This window comes from Gordionus sp. m RMFG-2023, chromosome 4 (genome assembly GCF_954871325.1).
Source record: "Gordionus sp. m RMFG-2023 chromosome 4, tfGorSpeb1-WG-v2, whole genome shotgun sequence".
NCBI lineage: Eukaryota > Metazoa > Nematomorpha > Gordioida > Chordodea > Parachordodidae > Gordionus > Gordionus sp. m RMFG-2023.
This window is the reverse complement of record NC_088778.1, coordinates 1,372,830-1,392,026: the sequence shown is the minus strand read 5'-3', so window position 1 is coordinate 1,392,026 and position 19,197 is coordinate 1,372,830. Positions and strand designations below refer to the sequence as shown.

The following is a 19,197-nucleotide window of genomic DNA, read 5'->3' as shown; positions in this document are numbered from 1 at the left end:
ATCTTAACAGTTGCCGTTTCGTCGCACCTACGTACCATTATTCCTACTGTTACTGTTTGTATTACTCAGTGAAAATACCGATACGTGGTTGGCTAATTATTTAAATAAGATTATATATATATATATTCTCAGGGATTCTAACTTTTATTTCGAAGTTTCCTAATTTCGTCTCCAAGCCAACATCAAAATTTCTTAGTATCCATGCTTGTAATTTTGTATAATTCACTAAAACTAAATATTGCTTCCTTATTTTATTATAATCAGATCGAGATAGCAATATATAGTAGTGATATGCATCGAGCCTACCTTTTCAAGCCCGGTCCGGCCCGAAATTTTTTTTATAAAGTTTTGCCGGCCCGGCCCGAATTTATTTAAATATAGAAATTAATTCGTATAATTAATCAAAATAAACGATATATATGTTATTTGGCGTCTACTTTCTATAAATAAAATCACATATTTTTTATTTTACATGAAAAATTCATCATAAAATTGATAAATTTAGATATATTATAAAAATATTTTAAGACCCGACTCGGCCCGAATTTTCCTAAAAAATATTAGGCCTGATATTTCATGATTTGTGATCCATCCACCATTTATTACTCAAGAACTAGTTTGGCCAAATTGATTGGTTGGGGCGAATTAGATGATTTTTGGTCGAAAAAATGAACAAGAACCGACTCAACCAAAATGGGACAATCTGATAGACGAAATCCATAGACCCGAGCACTAACCTATAATAATTATTTAAATCAATCATATTTTTATGAGTGACGAATATTTCAATATTAGCATAGAAATGATTATCTTTTAAATAATGTTGGCTTCCATTTTTTAAAAAATTGTTCTCTTCTTATAATTACAAAATACTGTATAATTTTTACTTATAAAATAGTAATCGTGATCGAGAACCCAAATTAAAACTAGAGGACGAATAGTTCAATATTCACATAGAATACCTTATTATTCTTCTTGTTATTCTAGTATTTTTTTTATTTTTTTCTTTATTTTAAATTTTTGCAAAACTTTAAATAAAAATTAGTGGGAGATTTAGGACATGTTTTATAATTTTTATTAATTTCGAAAATTTTATGATTTTTTAAAAATATATTTAAGAAACAGCCTCATTAAAAAATATAATTAAAATATAACCTCTAACCCATCCATTTTTGACATGCTTTTGTATATAATATAATAAATGAATAATAATTCGCAAAAGTAGGTCGAAGACTCTCAAATAGGGTGGTAAGAGGGAAAACTGAAGTCGCTATAGTATGGCCAGTCACCCCTGTTCTTAGCATAAAGATATATTTTTCAGACTACTTCAAAATTTTCATTTTATACTGCAAATACGTTTAAAAATGGCTACTTCGATATCCAAAAGTAGTTAAAACATGAACGAGAGTGTTAAGGGAGTGTCACTATGATTTATTTATTTTTATTTAAAAAAAATTAAAACTATAAAATGATGATAAATCAACACGTATTGTATTCGATATTTATAATGATTAATTTTACACATTCATTATTCGTAAATTATTATATGCTTCAGCTAAATTTTTATATCATTATGATAGATATTATTATATTATAAAATACTATATGAAGACAATAATTAGTAAAAAAATAAATAAAATGCGTTTATATTCATTTGAAGTATTTAAAATATTAGAGTAATAAAGTAATTTAATATATAAAATAGTATTTTACAAAATATAATTTAGTTTTATAATAGATATCGAGTCAAATACGATGGTCATACAATAATGATCTGTAAATTTGTATAGGTGATGATGATAGAGGAATTTTCAATCTTATATAATAATGTTAATTAGAAACCAAATTTCAATAATTAACAAAACTTTAAAACATAAATAAATTTCACGATTTATCTTGCAATGTTTCCTGGTCAACTCCATTTACTTAAATTTTACCGTCATCATATTTTGAGTTATATATGATTCTACGGGCTATGGTTTAGAAGATTTAGCGATGCCTTATTTTGCCCGCCAAGGCTTCCTTCCCTCTGATAATGGCATTCAAGATCAACGGATTTCAAAGATAAATCATTCACTAGTAAATGACGAGAATATATTAGCGCTCCCCACATCAACCCGGGCTTGAATGCCCCCTACTTTGTTAAGCAATAAATTGCCTCCGGGTGACCCCCCAACAAACGAATGCTTGTTGTGCGAGTGCGATCTGCTGTGCCCGTCGGACACGATTCGGGTTGAGCTGTAGAAAATTTTTCGACGCCTGCCTATGCTGTCGTACCGGTAGAAAAAATTGGGAGAATCGGTTTCTCCGTCCCCTCCTTTGTCCGACAAAATATTATTATCCGATTTCGAGTGATTGTTGTGACAATGGTTATTATTTTGATCGCCTCTCTCGTTATTTGAAGAGGATTTGGAATCGTTGGAATTGGGAATGGCGGGAGAAGAACTAGTGTTTGGGTCAGCGGTTTGAGTGGACGGCGGTTGGGAAGGAAGCGAAAAACAGTAACCGCAGGCCGAGATGTGGAAGGTTTTATGAGATAGCAAGGACAATTCCCCATCTGGATTCTTCGGAGAATCGTTTGTTTGGCTAGTTTCGGAGGTAAGGTTCTCGAAATTCCTGCCACAGTGAGGGCAGTAGCAAAATGGAGCGTTTTTCTCTGGTAGAGGGGATTTCACTTCCATATTTTTGGCGTCCGAATTGTTCGTCAAACCATTAATATCTAATCGTTTATTTGGGGGATCATGTTTTGGTAACCTTTTTCCGGAATTGGATTTGAATGCTCTGGAATGATCGAATCCATCAATGGCATCGATTAAGCTTTCTTCTTGTCTTTTACCAAAAAATAAATATAAGATCACGTGAGATTTAAAAATATCTAACATTATTATTCGATGGTTCAAAAATAATCAATCATTAGATATAAGATACTCGTATTTTGACTCAATACAAGATATTTTCATGTAAAATTTTGTCTATTCCTTCCTATAAGTTATAAAGTCATTAAAGGGGCGGCCTTAGATTATTAAAACATACCCCACCCCTTCCAGGATTGAAAAAAAACGTGAAGAATTCAAGTAATTACTTCATGAAGTAATTGGTTTTGGCAAAGAAATTGTGCTGCATATCGAAATGGTATTCAACGTGCTTTTCGAAAGGGGCCTTTTTCCTGGCACTGTAATTGCAAAACTGACAAAAAATGTCCCTTTTGCCGACGTGGAAGCTACAATGCTTTTCCTAGACGAGATTAAAAAAAAATAGCAGTTTTAATAATTTAATTATTAGAATAACCCCAAGTAATTTTAATTCTCTGAATTATTCTCCTCAATAAAAAATCCTTATGCCGTGTACTAGGACTAATTTGGATAATAAATTGCTTTTTAGTAGAGTCTAAAAAGTAATTGATCGCAGACACTCCATTTTGATTTATTTTAAGAATTCGATGGAATTGTTATTATTCTTCGTATTTTATTTTTTTTTAAAAAATCGTTTTGCTTTTTTGGCTATTTGGCCTATACTTAAAAAAGGGTTTAATGGCCGGCTAAGTATTAAGCTGGCCTAGGACACGGTCTTAATATTCATTTTAAAAACTTATTAAATCAGCTGATAATTAATTATATCCAAATAAATAATGAAAATTGATGCATAACTCGTGCCGAAATAATATAAAGTCTTGAATTTAAGGTTAAGGTCAAATGATTAAATTAATCTTTATATTTACGATTGCACATCTGGAAGTGCTCTTGAAAGCACAGTTTTGGCATTCGTAACTAATGGTAGTGGGGCCGTTGAGTTTAGCTGAAGGGTGTTCAATCGTCAGAAATCTGGCCATGTCTGGGTGGTAATAGTCAAAGGCCTTCTCAAACGTATTGACGAGAGGAGGGGTCGAATTTTGATCCGTCAATTCGCCCTTTTCTGTTTCGGATATCACTGGTTTATCCAATGCGTTGTTAATATCGGAGATGCATAGGGGGGTTAATTCCAATTTAGGGATAGAGCTGGTAAAACATTTGTTGCTGTTTGCCAAATCGATGGCCACGACTAAATTTTTAGCCCTCAAGGATTGAATTTGACGATCGCTAATTTGCGGGGAAGTTCCCGGAAGCTGAGTATTACTGGAGTTTTGCGGAACGGGGACGGACAATGATTCCGATGTCGCGATTTTTGAATCGGGAAAACGGGCGTTGAATATGGGAAGGAGGGTAGAGCTACTCGAGGGTAAGATGGTCACGTTGTGTAACTTTTATTTTAGATAAATAATTAAGGTATCAATTAACAATTGCGCGTAAGACCGTAAGACAAAGAGATATTCAGATTAACCGGTATACACGGTTACTTATACAGCCGGTTTTATTAAGCCCGGTCGGGATAAATTCAATCCGGTTTATCTCTAGATTGCGTACAATATTCGAACATTTGGGACAAAATGGGAGTGGCAGGGGTACATTTTTATAAAATAACGTAGCTAATTAGATAAAATTTAGATGCATGTAAATATAATGGAAAAAAAAATAAACAAATAGTATATTAACCTTGACGTGCCTAACCAATTGATAAATTTTGGGACACGTGTAATCGCAATCTTGGCAATGCAGTTTAAATTTCCTCCCGTGAAATTTCATGTGTTTTTTGAACATTCTTTGCAAGCAAAATTTAGCCGGGCATTTGGGGCATTTCAGATCGTATTTGTCGTCGCTGTTGGAAGGTGTCGAGGTTAAAATATTCCCGTCTTGAGTAAAATCGTCTTGCGGGCGATTGGTCAGACCCAAACGCGGGGATGAATTCGAGGAAACGTTTTCAACAGGGTCTGTTACGGTGGACGCTTGACAATTCTCTAAGATCAAAAATTTTTCATCCAAAAGTTTAAATCGAGTTATCATTTAAAAGTCTATTATTTTCAAATTTAAAAAGGTGAGATGACAGGCGTCATGTAAATCTTCGAGATAACTACCCTTATACCTTAATTAATAAAAATCGTTTAAATTCCAGTAAATTACGAAACGCGAGAACATCAAACAAAAAATATTTGAATTATGGTAAAAGGTAAATATATTTACAAAATTAACGTACGAATGTCAGATTCCGATTTGATCTCGTTATTTTGGGTTCGACTTTGCGACGACGAACCCAAATTGGGGCCGGTATCCGTGGATGGAAAATCGGTGTTTGGCGGTCGAGATGCGTCGGTCGCTGTCTGGCGATTATCCGCATAAATCCCGTGCATATTTAAGTGGTTAGAAAATCGGGTCGGATTAGCGCAATTGAAAGAGCACTTGGGACATTTTTGGAGCTTTCCCTTCATACCCTTTTAAGTATTAGGAATAAATATTGTGAGGCGCGTATTATATTATCATCCTACATAAATAGAAAGATATTCCACGAAAAATTATGATTCCCTACGTCCACAAAAGCTGTTTTTTTAAAAAAAATTCTTATCTTTTCGTTAGATGTTTTCTAACGTATTTTTGGTGTAACTGTCAAACAAATAAGACATTTGCATCAAAAATAGAGAACTAAAGAATGGATCAGTAAAAGTTAGGGTAGCGCCGAACCGATATTAGATATTGTATCGAATCGATGGCGACTAAACCGTCTCATAAAATGGGATCGGACAGACATTTACCAAAAGCACAATCCAATATTTATAACAAGATTAATTTTATATTGTTTATTTTACATTTATTATTTCTAACAATAATAAATAAATAAAAACGAAATATTATTTTTAAAAAAATTCATAGTTAATAAATTTAACCTTATTTTGTTATAAAGAGTAAAAATGGCGATAAATATTATATTTAATATTTTTACAATTAAAAAAAAAATATAATCAATGAATTTTATAGGACTAAATATTTAAATTTTGAAACTTCACAAATAGAAAGATATCTTCTTTGAATTATAAGAGTTTTAATTGGGCGTTTCTCCAAATAATTTAGCATAAAATAAGTGGTTACCGAAAAAAAATAACAAGTATTGCTGTCGTTTTTTTAGCAATAACCATCTAGACATTTCTGGCGTCTAAACAGTAATTCTGCATAACCTTATTATTTTTAGCAATAACCATCTAGACATTTCTGGCGTCTAGGTAGCTTCCAGGATATCCATCTACGATTAACAGTAATACTGTATAACCTTAATATGGAGAAAAAAACAGTGCCAATATTAACGTTTCTTTTAGCAATAGCCATTTAAACATATCTGGAGTCTAGGTAGACCCCAAGATATCCATCTACGGTTAATAATAATAGTAATCTGTATAATCCTAATACGAAAAAATTTTGCTTTTTAAAAAATACAGACTTCCATAAATAAGTATTATCGTAATATTAATAAAACAAAAAAATTTTCATTCAAGTTCGAAAGGAGAGAATCGTGCATTACATAAATTACGCCAGAATGTAACTCCCGCCCCCGCCATATTTTGTGATTAGAAAATTAAATTACTTCTCTTATTCCGTGAAGCTTGATATGCAATCTAACGTTGGCCCGTCGCGTGCCTAGGTGGGGACAATAAGGGCATTTGAACATTCGTACGTACTTGCCGAGTTTGAGACCCCAGGCTGCGGTTATCTCCTTTTCGTCGTCCTTGTCCCATTTACAAGGTTTTGGGGGTTTACTAAAATTTTGTTAGTAAGAGTATTAAAAATATATCTTCTTTATATATAAATAATGGATTAAGCCCAAAAAAACAGGCTATGCCTATGAGATTGATGCCTCAACTAAAGTGGCGATTCGCCTATTACGAAAGTATAGTGAAGTCAGCTGTAGAAGTATACATATATTGAAGTCAGCTGTAGTAGAACGTCACTGAAAAACATTTAGTCTTATGCCTATCAATGTACATGCATTTTAATGAATAAATTGCCAGTCTGGGTGTCAATGGCATTGGGTTAGGCCCATGGGTGAATAGGTTATTCTTACTCAAAATAATAGCTTCGGAAATAGAAGAAAGTGGAGGAGATACTTCAAGAAAATGTAACGGAGCAAAAGAGTTACAAAAAAAAGGATAAGCAAAAATATTTGCTTTAAACAAGTGATATTATTTTGTGAGGGTATTGAAAAGCTTTTCTTTTGTCGTTCTTTATTTTCGGTACTAAATGCCAACTAGTCTGGTAGCGTCTTACTCTAAGCTAAATTCTTTCCAAACAACAAACCATTTCCTAAGGTCGCTTTCCTGTGAAATTTTTTTCCCAGCTTAGCCCATGTTCCCCTTTTAGAAGGGTGTACTGCAGACCTGGACCTAAATAAAATAACATTTTAAAATCAAGTCTATCAGGCTGAAAAACATCCGCTATACGAAACCGGATAAAAGCGGACTGACCTGTACAAATAAAAAAAAATTATGGCGGAGGTATATGATAGGTAGCTTCTACAAAATCCCGACTATGATAACCCTGTTTCTATAGCTGAAATAAATGACAAATCAAAAAATGATTGCATATATATTACTTTAGCTGGCAAGATATAAATCAATATCTTAGAAGGAAAAATTGTATAAATTGATTACCAAAAAAATAAAAGAAAATAAACAAATAAATATGTGTACAGGTGTAATTTGTCATAATTGTCAACAGATAAACAAAGATCAAAATAAATATATACATATTATTCATAATAAATTCAAATTTTTACCTTAACATGAATAAGAGTTTTAAATTGTTAATGCCATATTTCAGATTTCAAATTATTACATTTCGTCCATTTTTTTTTAAAGAAAAATAATTAAGACCGAATAATCTAAGAGTGCTTAAGGATATTAATTAGTAAATATAATTTATTTCGATTTAAAAAAAAATTTTTTTAGCAAAAATGTTTTTACCGTTTGGTTAACTATATTTTTTTTTAAAAAAAATTTAAAATATTTATGGCAAACAAAATTATATTATGATGGCTGAAGGCGAAAAAAAATATACGATTTCATAGTTTTAACGCCTTTATATACGACAGAATGTGTAGCGTGTAGCTTAGTCAATGGCGTATTTAATCCCAAATCTCCCTCCCCCCCTCTCCCAGCAAAATCTTAGATACGCTACTAAGATTAATGACAATGAGAGTTGTGTCAAATTATTCAACTTTAGTCAACTCAAAAAAAAAAGGTATAGTTAAGTTATTCTTTTTAGATGGTAAATCTGCCTCAATATAGTTGAGACTCGAACTTAGAGATATTAGAGCTAGCGAAGGTTAGGCGATTTAAACGACGCTAACAACAGCTGAATAGAAGGAGGAGGGGAACAAAAAACAGGCTGTTTCTATTCATCTCATTGGAAGCGAAGCTTATTGCAAATATTTTTAAAAAAAACTATTAGAGTTGATTTTTTTTCCTACATGGTGCAAGGTGAGAGGTTCCCCCTTCATCCTTAAAAATATAATTTTATATTGTCATCTACCTAATTTTAGATCACGTTCGTGCTAGAATGCTAAAGATTTTAAATTCATATATCTATTGATACAATATTATTAATCTATCTATTAGTGTGGAAGAAATCTTGGTCCAATATGAACTATGCTCCACTCCATCACCCCCCTAGAAGCCGATTTTTAAAAACGGCTAACTCAATATTTCTTTCATCCAGAAAAAATGTTATGCAAGCCTGAAGATTTTGCTAATAGAAGGAAGGTCTCTAGACATATATGAACGAAATTTCGTTATAAAAAATCGGCTCATAATGAGCCGTTTAACAACACTACCCCTTTACGCCATCTTAAAACTTTTGTTCAAAGTTTTATATCTCTTTCTTGATGGAAAATCTTATGAGGTTGGGAAATAGGGAATTCAGGATTTCAATCTGCAAATATCGTTCAAATAAGATAAACATTTCAAATAAATAAATCAAGGTGGTCATTCTAGCAGGGTTTTTATACAACTAATAAAATTACAGTGCAGAAGTGATATTTCTCTATTGGCCTGTAAGAGGGGTGAGGGGGGGGGGGCTAAAAATAAATTTTCAGATGAATAAAATAAATGTTTAACTGAATTTTTTACCTGGGAGGTGCATTCCTTTCGATTTCATCATTGAACTTCGAAATATGGGTTTGATTTTCAACTGCCTGATGAGGTGGTACGTATTGAGGGGTTGTAACGGGTGAGGGTGGAACGTACTGAGGGATTATAACTGGTGTGGGTTGTACGTATTGAGGGGTTATAACTAGTGCGGGTGCTACGTATTGAGGGGTTATAACTGGTGCGGGTGGCACGTATTGAGGAGTTATAACTGGCGAAAGTGGTAAAGGAGTAATTGGTGATGATGGCACGTATTGAGGAGTCATAATTGGTAAGGGCGGTACGTATTGAGGAGTTATAACTAGTGAAGGTTGAGAGGGTGTGATAGGAATGGGATCCGGCAGAACTGTTGGAGCCGACATCTGGCAATCTGGAAGTAGAGGGATTGGTGGATTAGGATTGGGGCAGGATAGGGCCGCGGCTGCTTTCAGCATGGATGTCAAGGAGGAAGGGGCTCGAGATTTGCGTCTATTTGTGCCTACGAATTAATTTTTTTATAAAAATGAGAGAATGCCTTCATAATGGGTATTGTGGCTTACATTATACTGTTAATTACTTAGATCAAAGGATGGGGCCAAAATAAAAAAATGCCTTTAAAACTTGGACAGGACGTTTGACCGAAATTATTCATAACCAAATCATGATGATTCATATCCAATTTCATTTAAATCTTATTGATAAAATTTAAAATTCATAAGATGCTCGCTCATATTTTCCACATCCTTAAAACCCACTTGCAAAATTATTGTAAAAAAAAAACCTAATTTCAAAAGAGAAGGGACCTGCTAAATTATGCAATTTTTAAGAACCGGGTCGAAACGGAAAATATTTATATGAATCTGGGATGGGCAGACATACTTATGATGGTCGTCGTCATCTTGGCGATAGAATCGCTAGATCTATCATCGCAAACACTCTCTTCCTCCACCTTTATCTCGCGTGTACAAGCGACAGCTTCACATATCGAAGTGGCCACCTCGGCGACATCCTCATTATTTTTGTGATTGAAATCTTCGCTTTTCGGGGTTGGGTTACCAGCCATATCATCAGCCGATCCATTCATTCCATCGGCATTGGATAGGTCGAAATCTTTGCTATCACCGTCTTTGGCCTCGTCCTCCCTTTGGTCAACGATAGAATTATCAGCGATGGTAAGGTTAGGATTGTCGCGGTTATTCGGGGCAAACGTATTGCTGAGCGCGTCAACATTGGGCGGAATAGGTTGGCGAACGTCGTTCTCGGGATCATAAGCGCTGAGTCTATTGAGGATTTCTTGAGGGTTGGGAACGTGCATCCTCAAATGCTGCCAGAGCATTCGCTTCAGAGGAACAAAGTAAGGGCAGAAAGGGCATTTGTAGTAAGGGCCTACGTGGGGTGTGACTGCGTTTATATTTTTATTTATTTATGAGAAAAAAAAAACTCCAATTAAAATGTCAAATGCATTTATCTGTCTTTCGAACAATCCATGAAAATTTGCTTTTCATTGTCATTAGGTGTGTCGTAATTTTTTGATATTAAATATCCGGCCATGTTGGCCATCCAAAAAGTTAAAATGGCGAATCAGCATATTAATCAGTGTAGGTGCCAGTTATCGCATATTTTTCAATTTTTAAAACGATGGCCATTGCCGGAATTCGGACGGATTTTTTAAAAAAATCTTGAATCGATTAATAAATAGTTGGAGAGGTGCAAGCCCAGCGCGGGTCAGAAATTATCGTAATTTTAAAAAACCCGGCCCGCGTATTTGAGCCGGTCAAACTGTCAAAATAATGGTGATAGCGATTTTCGAAAACGGCTAACTCGACATTTTAGCTTCATGGCAAAAATTGTTAGAAATTTATAAAGAAGGTACATTCCAAACATTATGTAATAAATTTCTGAAAAAATCAGTTTTAAAGAAATCTTAAAATGCTGAATTGAGGGAGCCTCGTTCGATTAAGCAAGCTAAGAGATCCGCTGAAGCCCATCGCGTCGAAGGCCCAGACTGTGGGCTAAGAATTTTTTTCGGGTGGGGTCAGACAATTTATACATAAGAAAATCAGGGCCTCGGCTACTATTAGATCTCTCGTAAAATAGGGTTAGGGTTAGTAAACAAATTATTTATGATATGATTCAATCCCAAATGCACAATACAGATAGATGTCAACACACAAATGATTTATATAAGAACTCCAATCGAAAAAAGAATCTAACAGGCCAGGATTGTGTAATGGGGGGGGGGGGTGGACCTTTCGTAAATAGTAACGGCTCGGGCAAAAAAATTTAATGGGCCGAATTGGTCCGGGCTAAGCTAATCTCTACAAGCAACAACGAAAATAAGTACTAACCAGCTTCGACGCCGTTTCCATCTACCCTGGGAGGCGGGAAGGTGTGAAGTTCTGTGTGCCTTTTGAAGGCCGAATGCTTGTTGCTGATGAAAGGGCATACCGGGCAGGGGTAAACGTTGGTCCGAGGATTTCCAGCAGCAGTAGTAGTCAGGCTATTGGCAACTCCAGCACCTCTACGCCCATGACCACCGCTCTGCCCAGTTTGGTGAGTTGTTTGAGGCGGGTGTTGATTAGAGTGGTAAGACGATGTGGGGTTGGTCAAGGAGAGCAAAGAGGTGGAAAAAGAAGCTGCTGGGCGTTCATAATAGTTGTCCACAACCGGCATTATGGCGTTGGAGTCCAGGGTTAGAAGATCGGCAGGAGGGCCCTTAGGAGGTGCTATAGAATAGCCATGCGTAGATTTCACGTGAGATTCAGCAAGTGAACGACTCGGATCCTTGAAAGAGCAAAATTTACAACGAAACACCAGAACCGGGCTGTTGAAATAAGACGTATAAGTGTTAGGTAAGGTAGAATGAATTGCTGAGTTAGGATTTTGTCCAAAAGAAGCGTTTTCTTGGGAACCGCCCGTGGTGCCAGATTGTGGATTGTTCCCTTGATAAGAGGCGGAGGAATCTATTAACATTGAAATGATTATGCTAGGAGGATAGATACAAAAAATTTGGCAAAAATTTATAAATAAATGACTAGGCGTTGCAATAAAAAAAGGTTGGCGATAAATAGTATGCCCTAAGATAGACCCAGACCCTAGACATGGTTTATCCGTCAAATATGGGAAAAACATCTAACAGCTAAAACTATATAAAAATATCGTTAAAATTTTTTTACCATTTCCCCACCCCATCTCGCAGTTCGAGTTGACGGGCACACCGGCACCCATGTGCAATCCTGCCATCAAATCTTCCCGCTTCATGACCCGAATGGGCAACTTGTTAAGTTCCTCGATCTCTTTCAAAGCCTGAATAGATTTGACAATGTGTGGTACTGGCTTGTTAACAATACCCATGGAATCTTCAGAAGTGTGGGAAGGGTGCTTGGCCTTAATGTGCTTGCTAATATCCCAGGACCAGTAAGACCTCTTGCCACATTCGGAACAATTGTAGAGCTTTTCTGAAGCGTGGACGGCCACGTGTAGCTTGATTTTGGCGGCGCAGTTAGAAACGTAAGCGCAAACGGCACAGCCAAACACGTTTTTACTACTGGCGCTGCGGGACATGTTGCTGTTTTTGGCACTCACAGAGGCGGAACTGGCTACCGGAGTAGAATGAGCTGAAGAGGAAAGGGCCGAAGGGGTTAGGATGCTGTTGAGATATGATTCATATGTGTTATTCGGGTTTAGATAACTGTTGTTTTTAATCGATATATTGGGTGAAATGTGACGAACGTCTATAGAGGTGTCCGCGTTATTAATAAGATGGTGGTTGTTGTGGGAATTATTACTATTGTTTAGGTAGTAATAGTAAAAGCTGGAGAGGGAGTCACTGTTACTATTGTTTTGGAAGCCATCTACTTTATCGGGATTGTGATTGTCGAGTACTTGAGAATTATTAAGGTTATCTTTGAGAGGTGTGGAGGCACGATTACTATCAGCTGGGTGAGTGATAAATACATATATTGTATATTTGCTTACAGAGTAGATACAAGTATCTAGATCCTGTATCTAGATATAAAAATGTGGTATCTGTATCTAGATAGATTTTTGATTAAAATATCTGTATCTAGATATTATTTTAGACGATATATCTGTATCCAGATCCATTTAAAAAGTATCTTTTAACAACTCTGTTTGCTTATATTATTCGATTTAAAAATAACAATACTAAAAATCAGGGTTGGCAAGTCGGTCAATTGACCGGTCAAATTCAGTCAATTGACCGGAGGAGTATTTGACCTGGTCAAATACGGTCAAATACTCTAAAAAATTTAAAGTAAAAAAATAAATTAAACTTTTTAAAAGGTAAAAACGATGTAAATACATGTGATCACAATGTTTGCTTATTTTTTGGGTCCACAATATCAAGAGGAGAACGCACTAGTAGTGAAATTAATGAAGTATGTGATATAATTCAAGAATTAGCTATTTTACAAAGTAGTGATGACCAAAATATTTTAAGTGATATAATTTATTTCAGAAACAAAAACAGCATGTTTAATATAGCAAATTATGTGGAAAGTAGTAATTTCCAGAAACAATCAATTCCGACCCTCAAGTTAATAGATTAAACTTTGTCTACCCTGCCCATTAAGAGACTAACAATTCCTTGTTCTACTTCTTTAGAAATAAATATGTCGATTTGGGTTAATATTCTTATGAAAATAGAAATCAATAGAAGATCTAAGACATCAGGTAAATTCATTAAAAAATATTAAGGAAAATGATAATATTGAATATGAATCAGAACAAGACTCTGCTACAGATAGCTACACGTTAGTTATTGAATGACAATGAATTTAAAAAATTAATATTATAGATTGATTTTACTATTATATTCAAAATAAAGTTAATATTAACTTAAAAAAACATATATTTGAATTTGACCGGTCAAACATCGGTCAATTGACCGAAACGTATTTGACCGGTCAAACATCGGTCAATTGACCGAAACGTATTTGACCGGTCAAATGTACAACCCTGCTAAAAAATACAATTTTTATAAACATGTAAACAAAAAAACCCGAATAATCCGGTTCAAATCCGGTTTCTTCCGAGGGTTTAAATCTCTTAGCGGAGGTTAAACAAGAACCGAAATCCCTTTTAGGAGCGAGGAGCGACATCTTAGTTTGTCGCTTGCCTATAAAGTTGCCGTTCTCTTCGAAGCTATTTTCGGTGTCTTGACTATTTATAAGGCTATTTAGGAGAGGTGACGTCATATCTAAACAATGAATTATGGGAAGGGAAAAAAATAAAGAAAAAAAGAAAGAAAACAAGTTTTTAAAAAAATCATGGTTCGTAATGTCCCAAAACCCGATTGGTTATTACGTTCAGTTCCCCTAGTCTATTCATTCAAACCAAAATTATTGGACTTGAAGGCGAGGAATAACCCTAACTAAGGGCTGCACTGTCGAAAAATTCGTAATATAATTACTAAATATAGCAAATGAAAGTTTGACAGAGAAAAAAAAATGGTTTGATTAGCATTCTAAGCTTACGGGGCCAGAGTCTAATCCTTAGAAGCGCAGAGCTAGTGTTGTTAAACGGTTCGTTTTGAGCCGATTTTTTACTGTAGATTTTGCTCATAGAAGGAACAAAGATCTAATCGAAATCTCCAGGCTTGGGCAGTATTTTTCTGGCTAAAATATTGAGTTCGCCGTTTGAAAAAATCGCCTCAAGCCGTTTAACAACACTAAATCATAGCAGCGTTTTTTTTTCAAGTATGGAAGGGTTATGTTTTAATCTATAAAAAAATATATAAAATTAAACGTATCCACTTATATTCTTAACTTTTGATAATAATGAGAGGAACGAAAAGACGCGTAATCGTGGCAAATAAATCACGTGACAAACTAAAGTTAATATGTAGTAATAATACCGAATTGTTTTTCCTAGGGGACTTTTTTTTTGTTTTAAAATGTCGTTAAAAAAATATTTAAAAAAGAGAACAAAAATGAAAAATTATCATTTTATAGGATCAAATTCAAAAATAGTTTTTTTATTGCTCCTTTTTTCCCCGCTTTCGCCAACTTAACCCTAGTTTTAAGCGCCAACAAATGTCACGTGTCACACATCGGGTACTTTAGAGAAAGCAGAAATAAGAGTGTCTCCAGGTTTCAATAATTTTTTAGATTGAGAAGAATTTGCTAACTTTTGGCCATTATCCAAATATGGTTGCTAACTTTACGTCCGTATGATTCATTTAAACCTCACAAAAACTTAGTAATAGACCCAATCACGCTAGCTCGAAACAATAAAGACCCTAACAATCATTACAGATTCCGGTCGGATAATGGCTAAAATCGGGCTTTAATTCTAAGAGCGCGTGCCTAAGAAAATTCGCCATGCAACGAGGAGCGAATTATCTACATTATCGACAAGAAGAAGCCCAGAACCGAGGAAATAGTTTTCGGCTATAAACTAGATTCCGCCACTTCTTCCGGCTAAAACCAGGCCCCGAAAAATTGTGCCATTTAACCCCAGTTCTTAAATAATCAATTTTGAATTTTTTTATTTTTTAAATTATTAACCCACTTTTTGATTCATTAATAAATTAATATCATCTATTATTTTTAATTAATTCATTCAAAAAAAAAACAAATACATAAAAAAAAAACTGCCGATTAGAAGAAGCTATAAAAAATAAATAAAATAAATTAATAATGATAAATAATAAATATTAAAAGGAAGATGGGAGGGAAGGAAGGAAAGATAGATGAAAAATAAATGGGTGAAGGATGTTGCTCGAATGAGAGTTATACGCGAGATGAAATAAATGGGTGAAGGACATTTACTCCAATGAGCGTTTCGCGTTAAATATTGATAAAAAATAATAAAGTGGGGAAAAGGGATGGAAGGAATAATAAAGTGAATCGAATGCAAAAAAAAATATTGGTTAATTGAAGAGGAAAAAAAAATGTATTTGCAGAATTTGTACATTTAATTATTTGTGATATGAATACGAATTTGGCGCGAGAAACGCAAAAAAAAAATTAGAATTTAAAATATAACGCCCATAAAAGTAATATTCGATTAACTGACCTGTTCCTAATTCTAAATAAAATTCTTTAGAAGGTATTTTGGTTGCGTCCTTGAAGTAGATGATGCCGAACCGTGCCTATATATTTATTATAACGAGTTCGTTGCAAAAAGGTATATTTTTATTTACGAGTTGATTTTTTTATGAATTCCTAAAATCCGGGAAGATCATCTTAGCAAAAGCGCGGTAAAGATTGCTATACATTTACACAATTCTTCATTCTATTTCTTATATTCGTTACTTTTATAAAATTCATAGTTCCATTTAATAATGTTACTCCTTTTTTTTTTTTATCTTTTATAAATAACCTTGACAATTCGAAAAAATAGCAAATTTTTAACCGCCGTTAAACAATATATTGAATATATTTTTAAAAAAAATATATCATTTTGTTATTTTTAATAATTTGAGCTGCAAAAAGCCTTCAATAAAAAGTAGTAATTTATAATTAAAGAGTGTATAATATTAATAAAAATTCAAAGTAATAAATACTATTTTTTTTTAAATAAAATTATTTAATATTATATTTTATAATATATTACATAAAAACTCCAAGGATAATTTTGTGATTACTTTTATTAAATATCTTTAAAAAAAATCTAAAAATATTTTGCATTTTTTCATTTTATTTTTTATGTAACATTTGAAATAACTATTCATTTTAATTTTTTTTTACAAATTGACACCAAAAAAGTCGTGATAGATAAAAAAATAAATAAAATAGTTTTGTTAGAATCACTGAAAATGCGAATATCTTAGAATTCAAAAACGACCTTGTTAACGCGTTTCTTCTAAATTTCTAATCTCTCGAGATGCGTTGAAGGAACTTCATATATTTCCAGGAAACTTTAGGGATTTCGAAAAAGTTTTACAGAGAATCGGCAAAAGGGGATGGGCATCGATTAGAAGCCTTGAAATAATATTTACCTTGTCATAAACATACAACCCCCCCCCCCTTATTTCATTCCCAAATAAATCTCCTGATTTTTGTTATATCGTTTTTTTCAGCAAACTCATTGTTGTTCCCTGCTTTTCACTTTTCCTTCTCTTCTCGTTTCAAAAGATGAATACAAAAAAAAAAAATTTCAATCAATTTCGCGCCATTATCCATAAAAGAAGGCAATAAATATAATTATAAAAATATAATAACAAAAATGAAAATATTTTTGGAAAAAAAAATATAAAATCAAATCGACTGTAATATCGCCCCAAGGTCACCTTTTAGTATTCAAAAATCAGCGCCAAGGTTGAATCTCGCGCGATTTTTATTTTTTGGTAATTGGAATGTGTAAGAAAAATATAAAAAAAAAATATTTTATAAAAATTAATAATAATCATTATTTAATATCAAAAATTATCGAAGAATACACGTATATAAAGCAGCCATGTTTATTTTTTTTTTGGTTTCAAGGTAAAAAGACAGAAAGTATAGTGGGGGGGGGGGGTATGTATTATTTAATAATAAATGTATTTGAAAACATTGAATGAATGTTGAATAAATGAATGAATGTTGAATGGTGGCAAGTATTAAAATTGATACTGAGTTTACAAAAAATAATAAAACTATAAAATGAAATAAAAAGGGGGGGGGGGAAATGATATGATAGATAAAGACTTTTTATATTCAGCTTGAAATATAAGTCTCGCCTTTAAATTTGCTGACGTTTTGATATAAATACATATTATATAATTTGTAAGTAATATAAATGAGAGGCATGATGAGAGTCGAACCCGGTAACTAACCGTATATCCGGGAGTATAGAGCAATCCGGTCCGGGTTTGATCTGGGTCGGTCATATCAATTTACTTACTGCTGGAAAATCAGTCATAGATGAATCATTTAGCATTCATTTTGGTGTTCACAACTTACACAGTTAGCAATTCACAACAGACAAAATTATCTAAATAAGAATGACGAAATTTTTAAAAACCTTAAAAATTAAAAATGGTCGAAAAGGTAAGTTTATTTTGTGCGGAGGTATATTTTGTTTAATACAGTGCACGTTGGCTCATTTTATTTGGTTAAAAGGCCAAAGACGGCCATTTAATAACAAAACAAAATCGTCTGCGAAATGATTTCATGTTATTACGCGTTAGAAAAAGAAAAAACAATCTCGTGACTAAAAAAAAAATTAGTCATCAGGGCGAAAATATTTTCGAAGAAATTAAGTTAAATGCTAAGGTATGACGCATTATAATAAATTAATAAAATATTTTGGCTACTAAGCTTAAGACTTAAAAAATTCGAAATCCGCGCCAAAAAAAATGATATTTTTTACCAAAAAAAAGTTACGAAAAATTAACCTGTTTCCTGAGCACAACTCCTCTGGAACGCCAAAATTTCTTGAGAGCCCTTGGTAGTGAGAGATTCATCAATGGTGCTAATCATATTATCTTCTGCCAAGGCCGCCTATAATTAAAATTTAGTATTTGTTTTATCTAGGTTATAGCATTTAATTTTATATTGGTTTATAGATTATATAGAAATGTCAACTAACCCCAAAACTATTTGTCGAAGTAATTTAAGCAAATAATCTCATCCCTTCGTCATGTATTTGATTTATTTGCAAAATGAGGACTAATGGAATTGTTAGAATTATCGAATAATTCTTAGAAATTCGAAGCTAAATTTCTGAGAAATTTAATGATGCAAATTTCTGAAGAAATTCTTAGTCATTTTCTATGTGAATCTCAGACACATAACGGAAGTAGTAAAAATTGTTTGATTTAATAAAGGGGTTCAAAATATATTCAATATAAAGAAGAAAAAAATATATTTTATATAATATAATTAATTATTGAATGCATATGTGAAAAGGTTATATTTTTTATTTTGCAAAGGAATACCTAAATTTTATTTTCAAAAAAAAAGTTATTTAACCTCGGATGTTTGTTCAGAATAGAAATTCCATCGTGACGTAGCAATATCACGTGGTTTTTATTTTAAATTTCCAGGAAATAAACATTTAAAACAACTCTCTTATAGAGAAGAGAAAAGAAAAGAGCCATTTTATTTTATTTTTTTAAACACGAGATTCTAGAATTTTCTTTATATTATTTATAATGTAATTAAATTTAAATAATCCTCAAAAAAAACGGGGAATGTTTTCGAGACTAGCATTTTTTTTTACCATTTAGAAGGAATAAATAAATCACGTGATTGTATTTTTCTTTAACT

General features: G+C 33.3%; 1 protein-coding gene across 1 annotated transcript; it reads right to left on the bottom strand.

Moving 5' to 3' along the window:
- Positions 1-1,504: 1,504 nt before the first annotated feature.
- LOC135927851 (uncharacterized) lies at positions 1,505-18,429 on the bottom strand. The gene is made up of 12 exons (XM_065464055.1): positions 18,324-18,429; positions 14,004-14,201; positions 12,157-12,918; positions 11,329-11,943; positions 9,860-10,381; positions 8,984-9,479; positions 6,445-6,616; positions 5,068-5,302; positions 4,530-4,831; positions 3,719-4,237; positions 3,083-3,234; positions 1,505-2,829 (listed from the first exon to the last, which is right to left on the bottom strand). The coding sequence occupies exons 1-12, from the start codon at positions 18,406-18,408 to the stop codon at positions 2,070-2,072; spliced, it is 4,818 nt and encodes a 1,605-aa protein (XP_065320127.1). The 5' UTR covers positions 18,409-18,429; the 3' UTR covers positions 1,505-2,069.
- Between the last annotated feature and the right edge of the window lie 768 nt (positions 18,430-19,197).